This window comes from Paramormyrops kingsleyae, chromosome 24 (assembly GCF_048594095.1).
Source record: "Paramormyrops kingsleyae isolate MSU_618 chromosome 24, PKINGS_0.4, whole genome shotgun sequence".
Taxonomy (NCBI): Eukaryota; Metazoa; Chordata; class Actinopteri; order Osteoglossiformes; family Mormyridae; genus Paramormyrops; species Paramormyrops kingsleyae.
The window spans coordinates 7863531-7883862 of record NC_132820.1 but is presented as its reverse complement, the minus strand read 5'-3'; the positions used below and the strand labels follow the sequence as shown (position 1 = coordinate 7883862).

The 20332-nt window shown below is 43.4% G+C and overlaps 2 protein-coding genes across 2 annotated transcripts; both read left to right on the top strand.

Moving 5' to 3' along the window:
- Positions 1-1549: 1549 nt before the first annotated feature.
- Positions 1550-10785, top strand: slc25a11 (solute carrier family 25 member 11). The gene is made up of 8 exons (XM_023803448.2): positions 1550-1757; positions 4489-4641; positions 5255-5461; positions 6319-6409; positions 7146-7236; positions 7917-8016; positions 8348-8399; positions 8983-10785. The coding sequence occupies exons 1-8, from the start codon at positions 1687-1689 to the stop codon at positions 9136-9138; spliced, it is 921 nt and encodes a 306-aa protein (XP_023659216.1). The 5' UTR covers positions 1550-1686; the 3' UTR covers positions 9139-10785.
- A 1299-nt stretch (positions 10786-12084) lies between these two features.
- On the top strand, positions 12085-18627 carry spag7 (sperm associated antigen 7). The gene is made up of 7 exons (XM_023803449.2): positions 12085-12240; positions 13288-13355; positions 14358-14446; positions 15342-15426; positions 15515-15604; positions 16367-16523; positions 16877-18627. Exons 1-7 carry the CDS (start codon positions 12090-12092, stop codon positions 17002-17004), a joined length of 768 nt encoding a protein of 255 aa, XP_023659217.1. The 5' UTR covers positions 12085-12089; the 3' UTR covers positions 17005-18627.
- The last annotated feature ends 1705 nt before the right edge of the window (positions 18628-20332 follow it).

Sequence of the window (20332 nt, the reverse complement as noted above, 5' to 3'; positions counted from 1 at the left end):
TTACTTTATACTTTATTTCCCTAGTAAACCACCTAGGTTGCAATTTCCTAGATTTATTCTTGCTGGAAACAGGTATGAAGTCCTCTTGCACTTGCAATAATGTGCTTTTAAAAAATTCCCATGCCTCTTCAACAGTTTTGTTATTTAACTCCATCCAGTTCACAGTTTCTAGTTTTAATCTCATACAATTGAAGTTAGCCTTCCTAACATTATATATTTTTGATTTGGACTTTGCTCTTCGGGCACTAAACTTAACCTCAAATTTAACCATGTTATGATCGCTACTGTCAAGTGGTTCTAAAACGTCTAATTTACCAATCCTGTCCTGGTTATTAGAGAAAACAAGATCAAGAATGGCATCTCCCCTGGTAGGGGTGTTAACAAACTGAGTAAAAAAACAATCCTGTACTAATTCCACCATCTCAAGTTCATTTTCAGAAGAGCCAGCAACAATGTCCCACTGCATCCCCAGTAGATTAAAATCACCCATAACTACCACATCATTTTTATTGCTCATAATCCTAATATCACTGTAACACCTGAATTCATGTGCTTTCTTGAAAAATTCTAATTTAATTCTAATCTAACTGCTAGGTACTATGGCTGTAATGTCCCTAGATAGTAGTTGCAGATATTCAGACACATTAAAACCCAACTAATAGACTGTACATTATGTCCCACGTCTCACACTTTGCAATTTCTTCTTCCTGGAATAGAATTCAAATTATTTTAGGGGAATAAAATTCAGTTTTGTATTTTTGTCTGACCATAAGAGGTGACCTCCCGTAAAAGAAAAGTCTCTTTTGATCCTTTAATGAATCTCTTGATCTGTAATGCATCCCTTCCACATTCATTCTTATCTGCCTGCACCAGCACTACACTTCCCGTTAAATCCGTCACAATGCACACATTGGGCAAGTTACCACCAAGCTCCCGTTTATTTTTTTCACCAGAGCAACACTATATGATACTTTATTAATCCATTCCTATGCGCCCCTACCACTGAATTTATGAGGATTATGTCTAATTGTTACCCACATCATTTTAAACATGCAGTATAACTAAAACATATTTTAAAGAACATCTGACCTGACTCTCCTATATCCACTACATTGCGGAATTTAAACCATGTAACTTTACTATATCCACACTTCGACACGACTGTTCCATTTCCCATGACATTCAATTCAACGTATCTTTATTTAACGCCTTTCACATCAGAGTAGCTCCAAGGCGCTTCACGTGGGCGTACATTCCTACATCATTTGTACACAATATTTCAAAAACAGGTGAAACGGAAGACGAAGAAAACGAACGAAAAAAAAAACAAAAGAAAGAAAGGAAGGAGGGACGAAAGAAAGGATGACACCCTTAATGGCACGTTTCCAGATTCGTTATCCCAATATAAAGCACTACCTGGAATATTTACTGTTTTTTCATCTCACACTAACATTGCGACTTTCACATCTGTACCAGCAACAGACGTGTCACGTCGCTTTAAAATGACGCGGACGCGTGTTTATGACACTGTTTCTGTGCGCCAGCCGCTGATTGGAGCGGTAGCTTGTGCTCTCCGCCTGCGCTTGTGTCACCTTGCCGGAGACGGGTGCAGCAGGTTTAGCAGCAGATCGGAGGGCATTGTAGCGGATCGTCCTGTAGCGAGGAAGCAAGAATAACAGCGGCGACATGGCAGCCCAACCGCCAAAGCCCAAAACTTCCCCTAAATCTATAAAGTTTTTGTTCGGCGGTTTGGCCGGGTAAGTCGCGGTTGATGTTGCTCCAGGTCTGGGTTGCATATTGCTTTGCTGTATAAGATGCTTGGGTAAAATGGGTTAAATTTCTCTATTGCTGGTGTGGAATACCGTTGGAGCCACTTCATGACATTGATGATGGTTATGTTGTCATGGTGTCGTGGTCACTCGATACCATCTCTAAAGCCTTTTTTTTAAGTTTAACCTAAAAGAATCAATGCAAGTGTTAAACGGTAATGTTTGTGTCAAATAAATCACGCGTTTTTTCATATGCATGTACCAAATTTACGGCTGTTTCGCTGTCCGGGTCGCCAGCTATTTTAGGCCCAACAAATAACTCACGTGTCCGTACAGACCCCCCCATCAAACTATGGTTCCATGCACTGGCAACGTTAAATGTCAAGAACGGCCATCGCTTATTGCCGCCTGTTATTTCGTGCGTGCATGTTTGCGGTGCTTTATGTTTCTATAATTCTTGCACCTTTTAAAGTAAACCTTCATTTATTTCAAATTTGATGTTTTTCAGAACGCTTGAAATTGAACTTGAGCTTTGCTTCCCCCCAAACGTATTATCGCACTGCATCCTTGTATAACTGACGTGGAAATGCAGGGCTTTGGTTTGCCTGCGTGGTTGAACGTGCCTGTTACGGACGTATATGTAAGTTTGTTTTACACGCAGGGTTTCCGAGGGCTTATCGACGTTTTGTAGTAGCTTGTGTACATTTTGTACATTGCACGATCTGCGTCCTCGCGGAGTAAATAAAGTCTGTCGGGACGCTGCGGATGTCCAGCGGAAAGCCGATGGTCTGGAGCCTGTTTGACATCAAAGGCATGTTTTTTTTAAAAAGTCTCTTTTAATGTCTAGTGACTCGTCTGGAACGACAAAAATCCAGGCGGACTCACCGTTGCATTGATCAGTTCCACGTCTCAAACCCCATCGGCACTTTAAAATTTCGCAAAAAAGTTACGTTGTTTTCTAGAAATGTCGTATGTTCACCATAATAACCTCTTGCATTTTTGGAATCATTCCAGCTTCGGAAGACAATCCATTAACTTGCAAGGTTGAAAGGAAATGCACTTTTTGAGCTAAAAACATCAAAAGCTGTGACAGACTTCTTGCACAAACATGCGAAAGGGGACGTGGCTGTTCGGCGGCAGGTTATTAATTCTCTTTTAAAGAGCTTAGTTTTTGAGCAACCAAGACCCAACAGAGGACAGATCACCTAGTTTATGTTCTAAGGGTTGCGCCAGGATACTGTTACATCAGCGTGACATTATCAAATAAATGTTTCATCCAGAGTTCAAAATTCACGTGGATTGATCCTTACTATAGTAAATGGACTTTTATGTGAGTGTATGCGTGTACTTGGGGGTGTTCCGAATCTGTAACCGTGCTAGAAACAGAAAAACAGTACGTGGAGGTATTTCACTATTTGCAGGGTCTTCCCTCTGCGTTGTGGCTTTAGTAAATATACCTTGGTGTCGGGTGCATTCTCGTTGTATTGTCATTTTATGTGGCTTATTAACTGATAAAACGGCAGGGGTCTGGTGACAGAGAAGATAACCTTAGCTTGTTTTCCCGATATGGGTGTTATAAAACAAGACAAGAAGACAGATAATTATGGTAGATAATGTTACATCTTATCTGGGGGGTTCAGTGGCCTCCTGTAACTTTGTGGCGGCAGTAAAGATTGAAATCCATTTTGCGCTTCTTGCCGTCCAGTGTTTTCCTGCAAATAAAAGTGGCGGAGTGAGCCAGCGTGGGAGAGTGCTGCATCAGGAGTCACACCCAGGTTGTGTTCTGTTTGGCCGCGTTTCGTTCTTCTAGATGCCAAGCTGAAATGCTGCAGGAAGTGCCTTTACCTCCGAGCCGCGGAGCCGAGAGCTTCCGTTACTGCCCTCGTCACGGGAGGTAAAAGGTCACCCCTAAATTAAAGCTCCCTGCCCACCAGACGCTGGTCAATGTATGAGCGTGGTCAGACTTTGGGCTGATTTGGGACGAGGGCAAGACGGCTGACCTCAGTGGTAGAGCTTCCTAATGCTTTGAAGGTGGATTTTGGTTGCAGGATCGAGTGACTGGTGGTGAGGAGGAATTTGCTTTAGCATCAGTCTCACAATCTGAGTTAGGGCTAGGGGTAGGTGTGGTGGTGAATTAGGTCTCCCGTTTCTGTAGATTGAAGTTTCCCAGAGGTTGAAAGTTCAGCTTCAGAAAGTACAAATCCAGACCAAGATTTTGTTTTAACCAACCAGTTGAGTACTCTGTGAATGTGATGGCCAAATGAAGCTTCCTGAACCACTTGGGGTCAAAAAATACAGCTTCATTTGGCTATGGCTACTCTGTGACTGTTGACTCTTTGTGTTCAACTGGTTGGTTGAAACAAAATCTTGGTCTGGATTTGTACTTTCTTGAACCTGAACTTTCCACCTATGCTGCATCCATTGGACAGCCTCTGTGTTGCAAGACATTCAAGATTCAAAATACACTGTGGTGCCTCCCCGCTCCTTGATCCTGTTCATAACCCCCTCATTCACTCAGACACCCAATGCATCCAATATTGGCCCAAGCAGCACTTATTTTGGGGAGAGATTTAGGATGTGATGAATCGTGGCCCTCCTTACAATCCCCCATCAGGCTGGGATTTGCATTTGGATAGCATTGGGTCCCCCGCGGCGCACTCTCATGGTATAAAGTTGGACCCCTCCCACCAACACCTGCCCCCTGCCCTCCTTCCTGCAGGATGGCGGCGACTGTCTTTGTGCAGCCATTGGACCTGGTGAAGAACCGCATGCAGCTGAGCGGCCAGGGCAGCAAGGCGCGGGAGTACAAGACCAGCCTGCACGCCGTGGCCAGCATCCTGCGGCATGAGGGCGTGCGTGGCATCTACACCGGGTGAGACTCCACAGCCCAGTGGGGGGAGCCACTTGCATACCGAAAACAAAGCATTCCCATTCTGGTTTCTCTCAAAAATGTAAAAAAAAAATGGAGCCGTATGTAAGACCAAAAGTGGGTGATACTAATTGTAATTTTGTAATTGTGTGGTTGTAATTATGATCATAATTACACAATTGTAATTGTGTAATTGTGATGGTGCAACTAATGGCATAATTGTAATTGTGTAATTGTAATGGCATAATCGTAATTGTGTAATTGTGACTTTCTCTGGGCCGATGTCCACACACATACAAACACATCAGGTACTGTGATATTTACAGGTAACCTGAGCATATATCCATTGTGTAGCGTAACAGCTTTTACCCTCAGGCAGTAAGGCTACCAAACCTTACTTCTTACACATTGCACATTTGCGCATTTCTGTTTTTTCTTTGTTTAATCTATTTTATTATTGTATTTTAAGATTTTCTTTGATTTACTCCAGGGAACGTATTTTTCCCTCTATATAGGTTTCTGAGTAGCGTATCTGTCGGAGTTGCTTCGTTATACACATGGGTTATCCTCGTGCCACTTCACTCCCCCTTCGTGCCCCCCCCCCAACCCTCTTCAGGCTGTCAGCTGGGCTGCTGAGGCAGGCCACCTACACGACGACGCGCCTTGGCATCTACACGGTGCTCTTTGAGCGAATGTCCAAGCCGGACGGGACGCCGCCCAACTTCTTCCTGAAGGCGTTGATCGGCATGACGGCGGGGGCCACGGGGGCCTTCGTGGGGACCCCCGCCGAGGTGGCACTCATCCGCATGACCTCCGACGGCCGGTGAGCTGACCTGAACGGGGTCGGGTGTAGGCCCTTACACTCAGAACTCCGGCTAAAGATAAGGTGAACTTTAGGGATCCCATCAGCAAATTCCAGTGCATCCAGCAACAAGTTACGCAGAGGACAGACAAATGTGGATAGAAGTACCAAGACAGCATAGTGCAGACAAGAGATCAAAAAGTACACAGTACACAAATTGAACAACCTGAGACACAGAATATTAAGGAAGTAAATATTCATAAAAATGTATTATTATTGTTGCTGCTGTTATTAATAATGATATTATTATAATTATTAATGTTGTTATTATTATTATTACTGTTATCTTCAATAAGGAGTACACCGTATCAGAGGTCTACTGAATAGAATGGAATAGAATACAGTAGAATGGAATAGAATTGAATAGAGTAGAATGGAGTAGAATAGAGTATTGTACAATGCAATACAATACCTTTTCTTGTCATTAGAAGGGATCGTCAACCTGTCTGGCAAGACTCATCTGTGTCCGTGGTAAAATGTTTTGTTTAAGGAAAGAAAACCATGTAGGCTACTGCTAAAACACCAATAAATACCATTTCTGTGGTAAATAAATACATTTTTATTAAAATGTCTATCATTGAATTCGTACAGTGAAAGTCCTTAACAAGGTTTTGAGCTGTAGACTCTAGGCTCTTAAATAAATCATTACATGGTTACGGCTAGGAATGCAGGAATTAATGTCTCTTAATCTCTGCAACCCCATATTTTCACTCTGTTTCACTCTTTTTGGTGATTAGTGTCTGTATTGTCAGTGGTACGGAATATTGGGGGCTGCTTTCAATGCCGGAGTTTTGACTGACTGCTGCTTCTGCCCCCAGCTTGCCCCCAGATCAGAGGAGGGGGTACACAAATGTCTTCAACGCCCTGATCAGAATCACCCGCGAGGAGGGGGTCACTACACTCTGGAGGGTGGGTATCATCTTTGCTCTGTTCCTTCCTGATGTAGTTCTGGAACTTTCTACCTCAGTCTGTGAATTGATCATGGATTTGAGCGTCACTAGAATTAAAGAGGCCTACTGCTACCTTGAAGCCTGTTGTTCAGAAGGCAGGCTGGCAGACAGGGTGTTCCTCATTGTGTACTTGACCGTACTTGTGTTCTCGCGTACCCGTTTTACGTCATCTTCCATTTCTGAAGACCGGTTCCAATACTCAAGAACAGAAGTACAGAGGACTGTAAAAATCCCCGGATGTTGTTCTTGCGCTGCCACAAATCAAGGATGCATCGGTTGCTTCCTTGCCAAACGAGATGAGTCCCACGATTCGTTATTCCAAAGTTCGCTTTTGGGAAACAAGTTAGCAAGACCGGTCTTGCCAAGACCACAAGTACGATCTTCGCGTTCTTGGTGGTGAGAAACACCCAGGAAGTAGAGTCCAGAATGCAGGCCGGCAGACAGGAAGTGGAGTCCAGATGGCAGGCCGGCAGACAGGAAGTGGAGTCCAGATGGCAGGCCGGCAGACAGGAAGTGACGAGGGTGTTGCGTGCCATGCAATGGTGTCTGTCTTAAGGGAAATTAGAACCTGTGATAGGATAACTCCCTGCTCATTGTGTCCCCCTGCCTTGTGCCCCAATCTAAATGCAACCCCGCATTTGATCATTGGTTGGAAAGCGGATGGTTTGGCGTGTTTTTAAACGTGTGCTTTGCAGGGCTGTATACCCACCATGGCGCGGGCTGTAGTGGTGAATGCTGCCCAGCTGGCCTCCTACTCGCAGTCAAAGCAGGCCCTGTTAGACTCCGGTAAGTGATCCGCTAATAGCACATGGATGGAATGGAGAATGAAAACTACTGAGAAAGATTTTAAAGTGACAGTAGGATCAATCGTTCTGTTGTCCTTCCTCTACAGGAGTCAGCATTGCTTCTTCACTCTTTTTTTTTTTTTTTTGCTAATGAAAGAAAATATAAATGCTGTTCTAGAGAGACATGCTGGTGAAACCAGTTTAAACTGAAATAGGGATGTCGGGTGACCAGGCAGTCTGATAAGTCTTTGGGACCCACAGAACTACCCACTCGATTTTAAGAAACTCTATTTACATTTGGCTCAGACGGAAGATGGTTTCGCAAGTGCTGAAAGTCACCCCCTGACAGCCCGGCACTGGTTAGGATGGCATCCAAACTGTCACGATAAAAGCTATTTCTGCATGTTTTGATCCTGGTTTTCCTATTAATATCATGGAATTTTTAATAGCTTTTCCAAAAAAATGGTAGAAATATTGTAATTTCCATTTCAAAGTAAGCTGTTGGGTGCATGGATGGACAGGTTACCGCCGTGTTTACAATCCACCCTGAACACGAGTCGCGGTGCTTCGATCACCCTCTGTGAGGGTTTGAACATTGATTGCACCAGGATGCCCAGTCTCCCTTCCTCACGAGCTCTCTCTCCTGTCTGTGTACCCTCCCCCCCCCCCATCCCTCCACAGGGTACTTCAGGGATGATATCCTGTGCCACTTCTGTGCCAGTATGATTAGCGGATTGGTTACCACTGCTGCATCCATGCCTGTGGACATTGTCAAGACTAGGTTAATATATTCATTTTTCTTCCTTTGTTTACCTTTTCTTCCCCTCTATCCATCAATCCACACCTACGCTTTGGTACTCCGTGTTTACACGTGTGTTGGTATCTGCGGTTACAGACTCAGCCATCAACTCTTAAGTGAAACTTGCATATCAACCACAAAAATAGACACGACGGTGGGATGGAAATGATACGTTATATCCTAGCTGTCGAATGCTGCTCATGCATCGTTTTATGGTTAATGTTTGTGAATGGCATGTAACAGCCCCTCCCTCATGCACGATAAATTAAATCTGATGGGTGCCCCTCCCTGTGTGAACTTCTCTCCCACCCAGGATTCAGAACATGAGGATGATCGACGGCAAGCCAGAGTATAAGAACGGATTTGTGAGTCTGCCGCCTCTCCCCCCACATTGAGGGCTATTCTTAAAGGCAGCTGGGGCTTTGACCTTTTCAAGTGGAGGAAGGGGGGGGGGGGGTCTGGTCGAGAGGGGGAGGGGTTCGAGCTGGGCGCAAGGGTAAGAGGAGGAATTGCACATTAGGACTGACTAATCCTACAGGAGTCACACACTAATATAAATAAAATGCACACTTGTATAATTATCACTTACACAGACGATGCATACCGATCTCCCTGTTTTAGGATTTGCCTGCAGATGGGATCTGTTATTTTCATTTGGTCGCTCTTGTTTTCTGTTGATTTTGATTTCCTTTTTCTTCCCCGTCCTCATTTGTGTTTTGTTTAATTGTTCCACATTCCTGGAGTTTATATACCACAATAACAAGGCCAAACGTATTTCTGGGTCTGTCGGGTCTGTCGTGTCTTCCACTAGTGATTTTGTTACACGCACATAAACTCTGAATTTGTGGGCATTGGTCATTCACAGAGTGGTAATGCTACTCTATCTGTCTTTTTCGATTTTTTTATTTTTTTTCTCCTCCACTGTCTCTCTCTCTCTCCCTCCATCAGGATGTGCTCTTCAAAGTGATACGAAAGGAAGGTTTCTTCAGTTTGTGGAAGGGCTTCACGCCCTACTACGCCCGTCTAGGTCCCCACACCGTCTTAACCTTTATCTTCCTGGAGCAGATGAACAGGCTCTACAAGGTGTACTTTCTTGACTCCTAATGTCCGACTGGTGGAGCTGAACAGTGTGGATATCCCGATGGACAACATCAACCCCTCCCCCAACTTTTAGACTTGATGTCCAACTTGCCCCAAACACCCCTATCTATACAGCTGCACTAGGCATAAGTGGCCCCCCCAAGACCCACTGACCATGCGTTGATACCCTTGACTGCTTGCTGACCATTTGACCAGACCTCCCCTCCCCTCCATGTAGTAGGTGGGCTGACTTGCCTCTAGCTTAATCCTTGGATTTCCCTCCAAGGTACTTGGTATGGTCGTGCACACGCACGACAAAAGCTTTCGGAAACCCATGTGTGGTGCCTGATCTCTGACTGACACACAGGGTGACCTCACATGCCACCAGTTGAGTGAAACGTTGTTGGTTTGTCTTCCAGCAATCATTTTCAAGCCTCATAAACACCTGTTTTCACTTTTTCCGGAGTTCTCCATTGAGCAGGTAATGAATTTTAATGCGACAGTTTTAGACGTAGACCAGAAACATCCAGGTGGGATTTCTGGCATATCCATTAAAATAGTGTTTCGTAATCAGGTCCTTGGGGACCCCCAGACGGTCCACGTTTTTGCTCCCTCCCAGCCAGCTACCCGTGAGCTGGGAGGGAGCAAAAACATGGACTGTCTGGGAGTCGCCGAGGACCGGATTGGGAAATGCTGCGTTAAAAGAAAGTACTTCTAGCGTGTAGTCGGAATGTCATGAAATCAGATTTTGATTTAGAGGAATGTTCATTAGGTGTGTTTTCCAAACATCACCAGGAAAATGTTACATTATGATTTGCAATACAATAGAAGAGCCACCTTCCTGCACCTTGAGTTGAATTTATTGAATGTTGATGAGGGTTAAAAAAGAACTTTAGGTTGTTACATTTTTGTCTTATAAGAACATTCTTTGGGTCTTTGTAAGTGTTTAGTCCGTCGGTGAGGAAATGTTACTTCTCACTTTATGGAGGTTTTGCAGTAGAAACCATAGTGAAACATTCTTGATGACTATACTATACTATACTATACTGTTTCAACTATAGTGTGAAACTGATTACGTAAAAGAAAAAAAAAATCAGTTGAACTGAGACTGATTTTTTTTAAGAGCGTCTTTTGTAGTCTTCAGACCATGACTGTAGAATGTTTACATTTTTGGCTTCTGCTGCAGTAATTAAAACGTTGACCACATCTCAACCATGGTTTGACACTTAAAAAATTTCAGTTTGTATGTTTTGAATTTGGCTACTTCAAAGGTTAAGTTGGTTTATGAAAGATTTGCTCTTTGAAGCAAACACCGAATCCATAGGTTCATAGGACACAAGGACTGTTCCTCTTCAATGCCGTGATACTAACGTCTTATGCGACTGATGACGATGACCTGCACAACTGCTAAATTTTACTGCCAGGTCGTTTCGTTTCATTTGGTTCCAACAAGTCTAGCTTAAGTGCTGACTTACGAGTCGTATCTGTTTTTTTAAGAAGAAATAAGTTTGAATCAACCCTGATTTAGCAGTGTTGTAGTGTGCCTGTGTTTTAGTTTTTTTCCCCAGTTTAATACATGTTAAACAAATCGGTTTTAATGAAGTGATGTAAACCAGATCCACAGTCTGAAAGTAATAAATGGGGAAATGTAATATTTTTCCAGCAAGTGTTCTTGGGTATATTGACTTTTTTTTTTCTTTCCAAACCTTTTTCCTCAAAGATCCACATTAGGGTACATGTTCCTTTATGCGTGGAAGGTTCGGTGGTTCTTAGTTTAATGTGAGGCAATGGATAAATATTCTTGGTACTTGCAGGCAGGAAGAGGGAGATTGTAAGGAGTCCTCAAATCAACATTTTCTTGATGGTTTTGCAGTCATATAGATAACATGATGTCCCAACACCCCGCCTGTACAATCCTGCAGTGTGCAATTATGTAAACTGCCATTAAAATGTGATTCCTCGTGGTGAAATGGACAAACCTGAGATGCAAGACTATACATGAAATCATTCCCATCGAGAGTGGTCCAAAACCGGGGTAAATGTATTTCATGACACCACTGTAACAACAGCTTAATTCAGTGGAATTTTGTTACAGTAGATCAATCAGTTATAAGGGGTGATTAATTGTCATTGCTCACACACCAGTGCACAACAATGAAATGTATCCACTGCATTTAACCCATGTGTGACATAGCAGTGGGCAGCTATTAATTAGCACTGGGGGTGCAGTGCTTGGGGGCAGAACCTTGCTGGTGAGGGATTTTCAGACAGCAACCTTTCAATCACCAATATGGGTCCCTAACCATCAGACCTCCACTGTCCCCGATTGACTTGTATATTATGCAACTTTTATAATAATATAGTAATAAATAATATAATCATACTGGATATAAAACGTAGGCAAACAGCTGCCCTTTGGACTGTGATAACCCAATGTGATTTATGTAGGTTTTTAGATATGCATTTTAAGATCTGATATCTTGGACAGTGATGTGGGCATCTGGAGCCTATTCCAGGCAGCGTTTGGCACAGGACAAAGGTACATCCAGACAGAGGTGGATAGTTCAGGTCCAGAAAGTAAAAATCCAGACCAGCTGAGTATAGAGTTACAGTCACAGAGTACTCGACTGGCTGTTTGAAACAAAACCTTGGTCTGGATTTTTACTTTCTGGACCTGAACTATCCACCTCTGTACCCTGGCTAGGATGCCACTATACAGTAGGGCACATACACACTATGGGCAATTTAGAGACTCCTATCAACCTAAATGCACGTCTTATGATTGCAGAAGAAAACCGGGCTGTTCTGCCTGAGACAACAATACTACCCACCGAGATGCCAATATCCTACAAGCAGGAGTTTCCAAAACTGCTCGGAAAACAACTTGGGGAAAAAATCCAGTCTGCGAATAATCTCAGTGATTGAGAATGCAAATAAAATTGATGCGCCTAAAACTGCGCCTGCGTCAAGTTCCCATGTTCCGAGCCCGGAGCACTATCCCTTTAAGCCGCGCGCTTCCGCCGCCGCTCATTCAGTCCAAGATGGCGGACCTTCTGGGCTCGATCTTGAGCTCCATGGAAAAACCTCCAACCGTCGGTGACCAGGAAAGCCGGCGAAAAGCTCGAGGTACGAATTGACCTTAACAGTCACATTTGCCTTTCCGTCTCACGGATAATAGCATTTCCGGAGAAAGGTTACACATTGTAATATATGGTTCTAAATTCATATCGCTCGTCGACTCCATATTGGCTACTAGCTTTGCCGAGAAGCTAAGCATCTGCAGGAACTAATTCTATTCAGTTGCCTGGGTACGTTAAAGCCATCTTATTGGTTAAGCCGGGCTCATCGCTCCAACGATTGGCTCGTTATTCGCCGTTTCACTTATACTTCTCGGTCATAATTCACTCTTCTCTGTGATCTTATTGGTTCTTTGTATAAATAACTTTGTGCTTATTGGTTGAAGCGACAGTATTGTATTTTGAGATTTGCTTATAGGCAGCACTTAGTCCACATCATAAAGGCCAAGTAAACTGATGAAATGTATTTTTCGTCTTTTTATGTCTTAAATGTCTGTTTATGGTGAAACATTTTATATATGGAGAAGGTCATTTTACAACAAACAAAATCTTGATTTAATGAGTAACTTTGAGTCATTCTCATTAATATTACCATGTTAATAAATTTGCATGTTCCAAATTGTACAGACCGTTCCAGTTGTTGGTGGAACTGTACTGTGTATTTATTTTTATTTTTGTGTATTATTTAATATTGTAATTTAGTATTACGTGCCTGTTTTGTTGGCCTGTTGACCACAAACAATAACAGCTTATGCTTGCCAAATTTACCAAAATTGCGTCAGTTGTAATGAATTTAAACTGTGAGCCTTGCGTCTCGATCTTTAAACAAAATGCTCGGCCCATAATATCGAATTGTATCTTTATTATGTATGCTTGGTTTGGATATTTTATAATACTGAGTTCACACATTTCACAACAGCATATTTATGCTGCCGTAAAATACGCTGCCGTAACCTTTTCCTTCGAATTCAATCCTAAATCATCTTGTAATCCAAGAGGCAAATGATTTGTTTTCAATAACTAAGGATACATTGAACTGCTTGGGGTAGTCTGGTTTAACTGACGGGGAAAACACGTTATCTGCTTCTCACTGCAGAGCAGGCAGCCAGGATGAAGAAAATGCAGGAAGACGAAAAGAAAAAGAAAGCTGATTTCAGAAAACGAGTAAGAAACTCCACTTTACTTTTCTGCTTTATACTCTTTGGCCTCTGATACTTACAGATAAATACTTTAAGGTTCCAGAACGCTAGAAAAACAAACGAATCATTGCTGTTAACGTTTAATGGGTGGCATGGCGGCTTAGTGGTTGTCACCTCCTGGGTTGGGGGTCTTGTGTGTGTGTGTGTGTGTGTGTGTGTGTGAGAGAGAGAGAGAGAGAGAGAGGCTGATATGGGCTTCAGGCCGCCCTGTCACTCTGACCAGGTTAAGCGGGTGGAAGATGGATAACTCAATGTATCATTAGTATGATGGATAACTGTTTACAGTAAATATCAGATTTCTATAAAACAGGGTTATTAAGTTACAGGCTGGGAGGGGCAAGTCTAGGAGATAGTTGTTGCAGTTGAGGAATGAACTGATCCAGCTAATCGTCCCGACTGAACTGCCTTCCTGAGGTTGCAGTGATGTAATGGGAGTTGGAAATTCTTCTGTAGTTACACCCCCCACTCCCCATGGGGCTGTAATTTCATAGCCTTGAAGCAGGACTACAGTTTAGTAACCTAGCTGTGAACTAGCCAGTCAAAGTGCCCCAAATGTCTGCATATATTGAACCCAAGATCAGGTAGATGGACACTTCCATCAGGCTGTCGCCATAAGTTGCAAGATTTGATGTAGCTTAATGGTGAAGTAGGTGAACTTAAGAAGCAGGGTATGAAAGATAAATTGTCATGGGAAATAAGTAAACCAAGATGTTATACCAGTGTTTCCCAATCTGGTCTTTGGGCAACCCACAGCCGGCCCATGTTTTTGCTCCCTACCAGACGGTCCGCATTTTTGCTCCCTGCCAGGAGCACACGTGGACTTTCTGTAGGTCTCTGATGACCAGATTGGGAAACACAACCCAGAGTTTTCCAAATCCAGGGTTAGAGACTGCTGCTCTGAAGTATACCAGCTCTGCCCAGACTGTCAAAAATGTGTCATTAATAAGGCGTCTGTCTTTGGCCTTAGATGGAGAAAGAGGTGTCGGACTTTATCCAGGACAGCAGTGTCCAGAAGAAGAAGTATAGCCCCATGGGGAAGATCGAGAGGAGTATCCTGTACGTGACGCCACGTTTGCAGAATCCTTGCGTCTAATATAACTCAGCTTGGCTGATTTCTACAAAAAAAAAAATGTGTAATGATGCATGCGAAAGCTTTGCAGCCAAATTTCCCTGCATTTGCATGGCCTGGACTGGTTATCTGGCATACTGGGCAACTTCCTGGTGAGCTAATAGGTTTGTGGACCTGCAAGCTCAGAATCACAGAGAACAAATGAAGGTAGCTCCAAAACAGGGGGGAGAATAGGATAAAGGATGCACCGAAAATCTGCAAGAGAAGGACTGTAAACCCATTAAGCTCTAGCATCAGCCAGTCGGCATCAACATAAAACTAGCTAGTTTCCTCATGATAGTCGGTTATCATAATAGCTAGCTATGTAGGTCACAGGAAATGCTAGCATTTGATGCTAAGCTAGCTACCTACTTGCCGTGCTAGCTAAGATCCAGGATGGTTCAAGATGAGCCCATGACCACTACTGCAGCATCACCATGCACTGTAATCGTATTACTATGCTCGTTTACGATGCGTTTTACGTCATAGCGTCACTCCGTGGACGAACGCATGCTGCACTCCAAATTTGAGTCTGAGCAGACAGTGTGTCTGCAGCTCTGGACACACTGCGCATGCACGAGCCCTTCCTCCTCGATATCTGTAGTGGAATGATGTAGCGAGTACGCAATGTGCACATGGGCACAATGCGTTTCCTCTACGTTACATTGTGCGCATGTGCAAAGTGCTCAGCTTGACTGGAGAAGTATGAACGTTCCAGTGTCTGACACAGTGCGGATGCGCGAGTATTGTGCATGCGTGGAGGAGTATGAACCAGCCTTAACGCTTTAAACACGTGGAAACTGCATTTTCTGCATAGCTGTAACATTCCTCCCTGTCTCGCAGGCATGACGTAGTAGAAGTTGCCGGACTGACGTCATTCTCGTTCGGCGAGGACGAGGAGACGAGATACGTCATGATATTCAAGAAGGTAGAAGCTCCTTGTGTTTCCTGCTGGGACCTATTGGGAACGTGAAAGGCTGCGTCTGACGGTCTGATGACGCGTTTCTCCCGCTCAGGAGTTCGCCCCGTCAGACGAGGAGCTGGAAGCTTATCGGAAGGGGGAGGAATGGGACCCCCAAAAGGCGGAGCAGAGGCGTAGACTGAAGGTCAAATGCATCCCCATACCCTCCACAAAACACCCCCTGCATGAGACAGAGAATAACACGGTTACCAATAGACTGGTGTCCAAAACATTCTGTTTAGATAAGAGCAGTATTTGGTTCCTCTTTTAAAAGCACTTTAAGTCAAAAAATTGAGCATATATGGGATTTGAAAAGACAGGTTGCTTGGGATCATCCATCTTCTATCTACTTTTGCTGCTCAGGGCCGTGGGGGCCTGGAGACTGAGCACAGGGCACAAGGATGTTCACCCTGGATGGGGTACGACTCAGGACCACTTATTCCCAAAGGCGTTTTTATATGCTGGAAGGAGCTTAGAATAAAATAAAATAACCAGACATATTTAGGTTCACACAGCTACCTGGATGCCAGTAACATCCTCTGTTTTTCATTCAATGAGCAGCTAGTCAAAGGCCCTGAAGAAAGATTATTAGAGGTGGAAAGTTCAGGTTCAGAAACTACAAATCCAGACCAGGATTTTGTTTCAACCAACCAGTTCAGTACTCTGTGACTGTGACTCTTTAAACTCAATTGGTTGGTTGAAAGAAAATCATGGTCTGGACTTGTCATTTCTGAACCTGAACTTTCCACCTCCTGGATTATTAAACTTTGCTATAAATAAACAAAAAAAAAACGAATGAAAATAAATAAATGGATAAATTACTTGCCATATTCTTGACCATCTCGGTTAGTGGTCTCCAGTCCACCTGGTGGTAGCCGCCTATCCCCTTCCTCTCCCCCCCCTGCAGGAGCAGGCCGTGCTGGAGGAGCATGAGGCCAGCCGGACCCAGAAGCGGGCGGCCTCACCCAGTTCCAACTACCGCGACAAGTACAGCCACCTGATCGGCACCTCGGCGGCCAAAGACGCCGCGCACACGCTGCAGGCTAACCGCGCGTACGGCTGTGGTTAGTGTCACAGCGGCCTCTGTCCTCTTCTGCACCCCTGTAGATACACCCCTGTACATATGACCTTATTGCCGATGATAATTAGGACTGGACTCTTATCGAAAGAGGTCTGTATTCACTGAAATGCAGAGGGTAATTCGGTGTGGAGGCTTGTAATAATAACCGATATGGTAGATTCATACTGGATTAAAATGCATTTAATCCATTATGCATCCATAATGCATTTAATGCCATTGCATGCATTTCTTTACATCCCCATTTAAAACTAATCCCATCCAAATATTCCTTCAGTCTTTGCTGATTTGTTTATGTGTCTCTTTTTATTTTATTGTCGTTGTTCTCCCCACCACCAGTGCCCGTGGCCAATAAGAGGGACACGCGCTCTATCGAGGAGGCGATGAACGAAATCCGGGCTAAGAAACGGCAGAAGAGGGAGGGCGAGGAGCCGGCGGCAGACGGCAGCGGCAGCAGCCTATCTTGATGCGTGTGTGTGCGTATGCGCGTGCGTAGCGGTGTGCGGGAGAGAGAGTGTGAGAGAGAAAGCGAACAGGGTAGCGAGAACAAGGGTTTTAATAGTTAGTAAACTTTTGCTAATTTAAGAGCTGTGAATTAACGAAACACGTACGGTACGTACAAGGCATTGGAATGGCGGGCCCTGCATCGCCCACCGCTTCTGCTGTACTGTGATCCGTGCGGTCTCTGCGCTGGAGTTTGTGTGCCGTCTTCCACTTCATGTTCCAAGCTTTTCGTTTCTGACGTCAGTGGGCCAGTGGGAACTATCCCCCTGGTCTCTCCTCTCCTATGTTTGATTCTGGTTTAAAATTTTTAAATGAATAATTACCACGGAATATACTTCATTATGCAGTATCCAGTTGAAATAATGGTAGTCTTAAGATGTTCCAGGTTTAAGCAGGTGCACTCATTCTATTAACCATGTTTTGAGTTTGGTTGTGACTGTTCTTGAAATGTGTGTTAGCGACCCCTGGTGGCAATAGTACACTATAGCACACTGGCTTTGACGACCTGAAAGGAAAGCCGTGTCTCCCATATTGATTTTAGATTGCTTATACAGTTGTCTGTTTTTTATTTTAATTATTATTACTATTATGATGGTTATTATTTCTATTTGGGTTTACTGTCTTCTCACTCGTAGGGCAATTTTCAACTATACGGCTACTTTGATATAGAAAATTCAAGATATTTACCAAGTGCTTAATTTGCAATCGCTGAGGAGCCTGGGCGCGCTGACTGGATGGCGTCACACACAAATCACGTCTTAAACAACGATAATGTGCTATAAAGTACTTAAGTATATAACAATGCAGTATTTTTAGCGATACCTGTTAGTTATATCAAACCGTAAGACATACTTCTCCTGTTTGGTGAGTATAACGATTCAGAAGATAACCTCATCTATTTTAGTGGCCAAAAAGTGGATTTTATTGCACACGTGGTGCAGTTTGCCCTTTGAAATCAAAAGTCACGTAAGCGAAATGTACTAATTCATGTGGATGTATGTTTAGTTAGTTCAGTTTGTATTCCAAAGTTTAACTGAATTTTATTTTAAGTTTAATTCTATTGGGTGTAGCGTTTGAGGTAAGGGATGCGCCGGAGCTCAGACTGATCTGTATTAGGCACTGTATTTACATAACCTGACTAGCTGCCTGTATTTTACGGACTATATTGTGTATGTACCACGATGTAAGTGTTACAGAAAACTGTCTCATCCTCTCCGTTGCCATCTGAGAAATGTATAGTAGCATCATGATAGGTAATAACTTGTTTTTTAGTTCGCTGCCACCACGATCAAAATAAAACGATCACTGAAAAATAAAGGAATCTACCAAAAAATGTATAAAGCCATGAATGGAGTCACTCCGAATGAAGTGAAACTTCGGGAAACCGATTTCACAGCACTGTACTACATTAAATGAAGTCCTACTAGAATGAAACTGGCTCCTATTTGTCCTGAAATGAAACAACGTTTTGTTTTTAAGGTGATTGCCTTAATCTGAATTTTACAGTTTTAGCTTTTTTCCATGTTCCGGAGCTGTGTCTTTGTGTGACGTTATTGTGGGTGAATAAACTGTTTGTGGTTATCTGATATTGTTTTTTTTTTAACTCTATATTAGTGACCTTTAAATGGAAAATTAAAGTCATAAGTGGGAATTAGGCTAGGAAGGAACATTTTGAATTAATATTATACGAAGCTTTTCTAGACACCAAAAGCACTTCACAGAACCATTGGGGAAGCACTTGAAGCACCAACCTGAATGATGCAACAGTAGCCATTGTGCACCAGTACGCTCACCACACCATAGCTAAGGCGGTAAAGGGGCAGGAGAGAATTCACCAGTTAGATATGGAAGATGATTGGGAAGTCACATGGGCAATTGTAGTCCGGACATCGAGGTATCACCCCTACTCTTTCAAAAGATGCCCAGGGGTCTTTCATGACCTCAGAGAGTCAGGAGCTTGATTTTACATCTCATTTGAAGGATGGCACCATTTGTACAGCACTGTTTCCATCACTGTACTGAGGCTTTGGGGATCCACACTGAGCACAGGCTGGGCTCCTCTGGTGGCCACACCAACACCTCTCCCAGCAGCAACCCAGCTTTGCTAGTTGGTGTCCCAGCCAAGTATTGACCAGGCCCAAACCTGCATGCTTAGCTCCTTGTTGATTTAATCTGAACCACAAGTAGCATGAGAAGGGGCTGCTGGGAGAAAAGAAAATTGTTCATAGTGGCTCTATGGGAGAGAGCCACCACGACAGCGTCTTCTGTTCTCTTGCCATATACACTCTTGGGTGGTCTGGCTGCTGCTGTTAAATATATACATTTTTCACAAGGCCCTCCTTCCAGAAACACCTACATGGCCCACCCTACAACTTAGAACTGAATCAGGGCCTGGGTCCTATACTGCATTTGTATAAAAACTCACTATGTTTTGGGAAATAGAAAAAAAAAATCAACTATAATTTTCATCTTCAGTTTTCTTAAAATGGAAAAAAAAGAAAATTACTGGAGTTAAAATTAAATTATATGCTTCCCAAAGTAGAACTGTTGCCCGCAGAGGTACATTGCCACTTTGGGTTCGGTGGTTACAGTTTGCATTTTTAATGTAGCAATTATTAGATAAATGTGTGCACCATCTTTAATTCCAGGACTAAAGTTTCATCTCAATGTAACTGACACTGTTTGTGGTGTATATGTTTTAGCTTAGCTAGGGGTAAGGCTATATTTCCTGTAGTATCTTGATATTTACTTATATACTACATTATTTTAGGGTACAGCACAGAGCCCTATGACTTTAGCAGATTTTTGCTATTGTAAATGCAGTCCTACCTCGTATTTATATGAATAGGTAGATGTCAGAAGATTTCCAACGAATGCTAACACAAGTAGAGCTGTGCGTAGAATGTGAACCTGTGGGTTAGAACTATGTGATCTGAAGCTTGCTGGTTTAAATCCTGTGGCTCTTAGAGTAATATAAGTCTCAGTTTCAACAAGGACACTTTTAACCCTGTTCTCCGATCCTCAACCGTATGTGGGACAAAAATGTCTGCTTAATAAAATCAATTTGATTATCAAGAATAAGATGCACGGGGCTTAAGGAGATACGATAACCGTGTTTCCCGCACATTACACACCGTGACAGAAACCCACACACACGAGAAAATCCTTTTTAGGCTACACATGATCATACCTGTCATAGCAACAGAGACAAACCGGAAACCGGACGCGACGCCCCATCCAATCACTGGTCAGCCTGGAAGAGGGCGGGACCCGTTCGCATCTCGAGTCCTA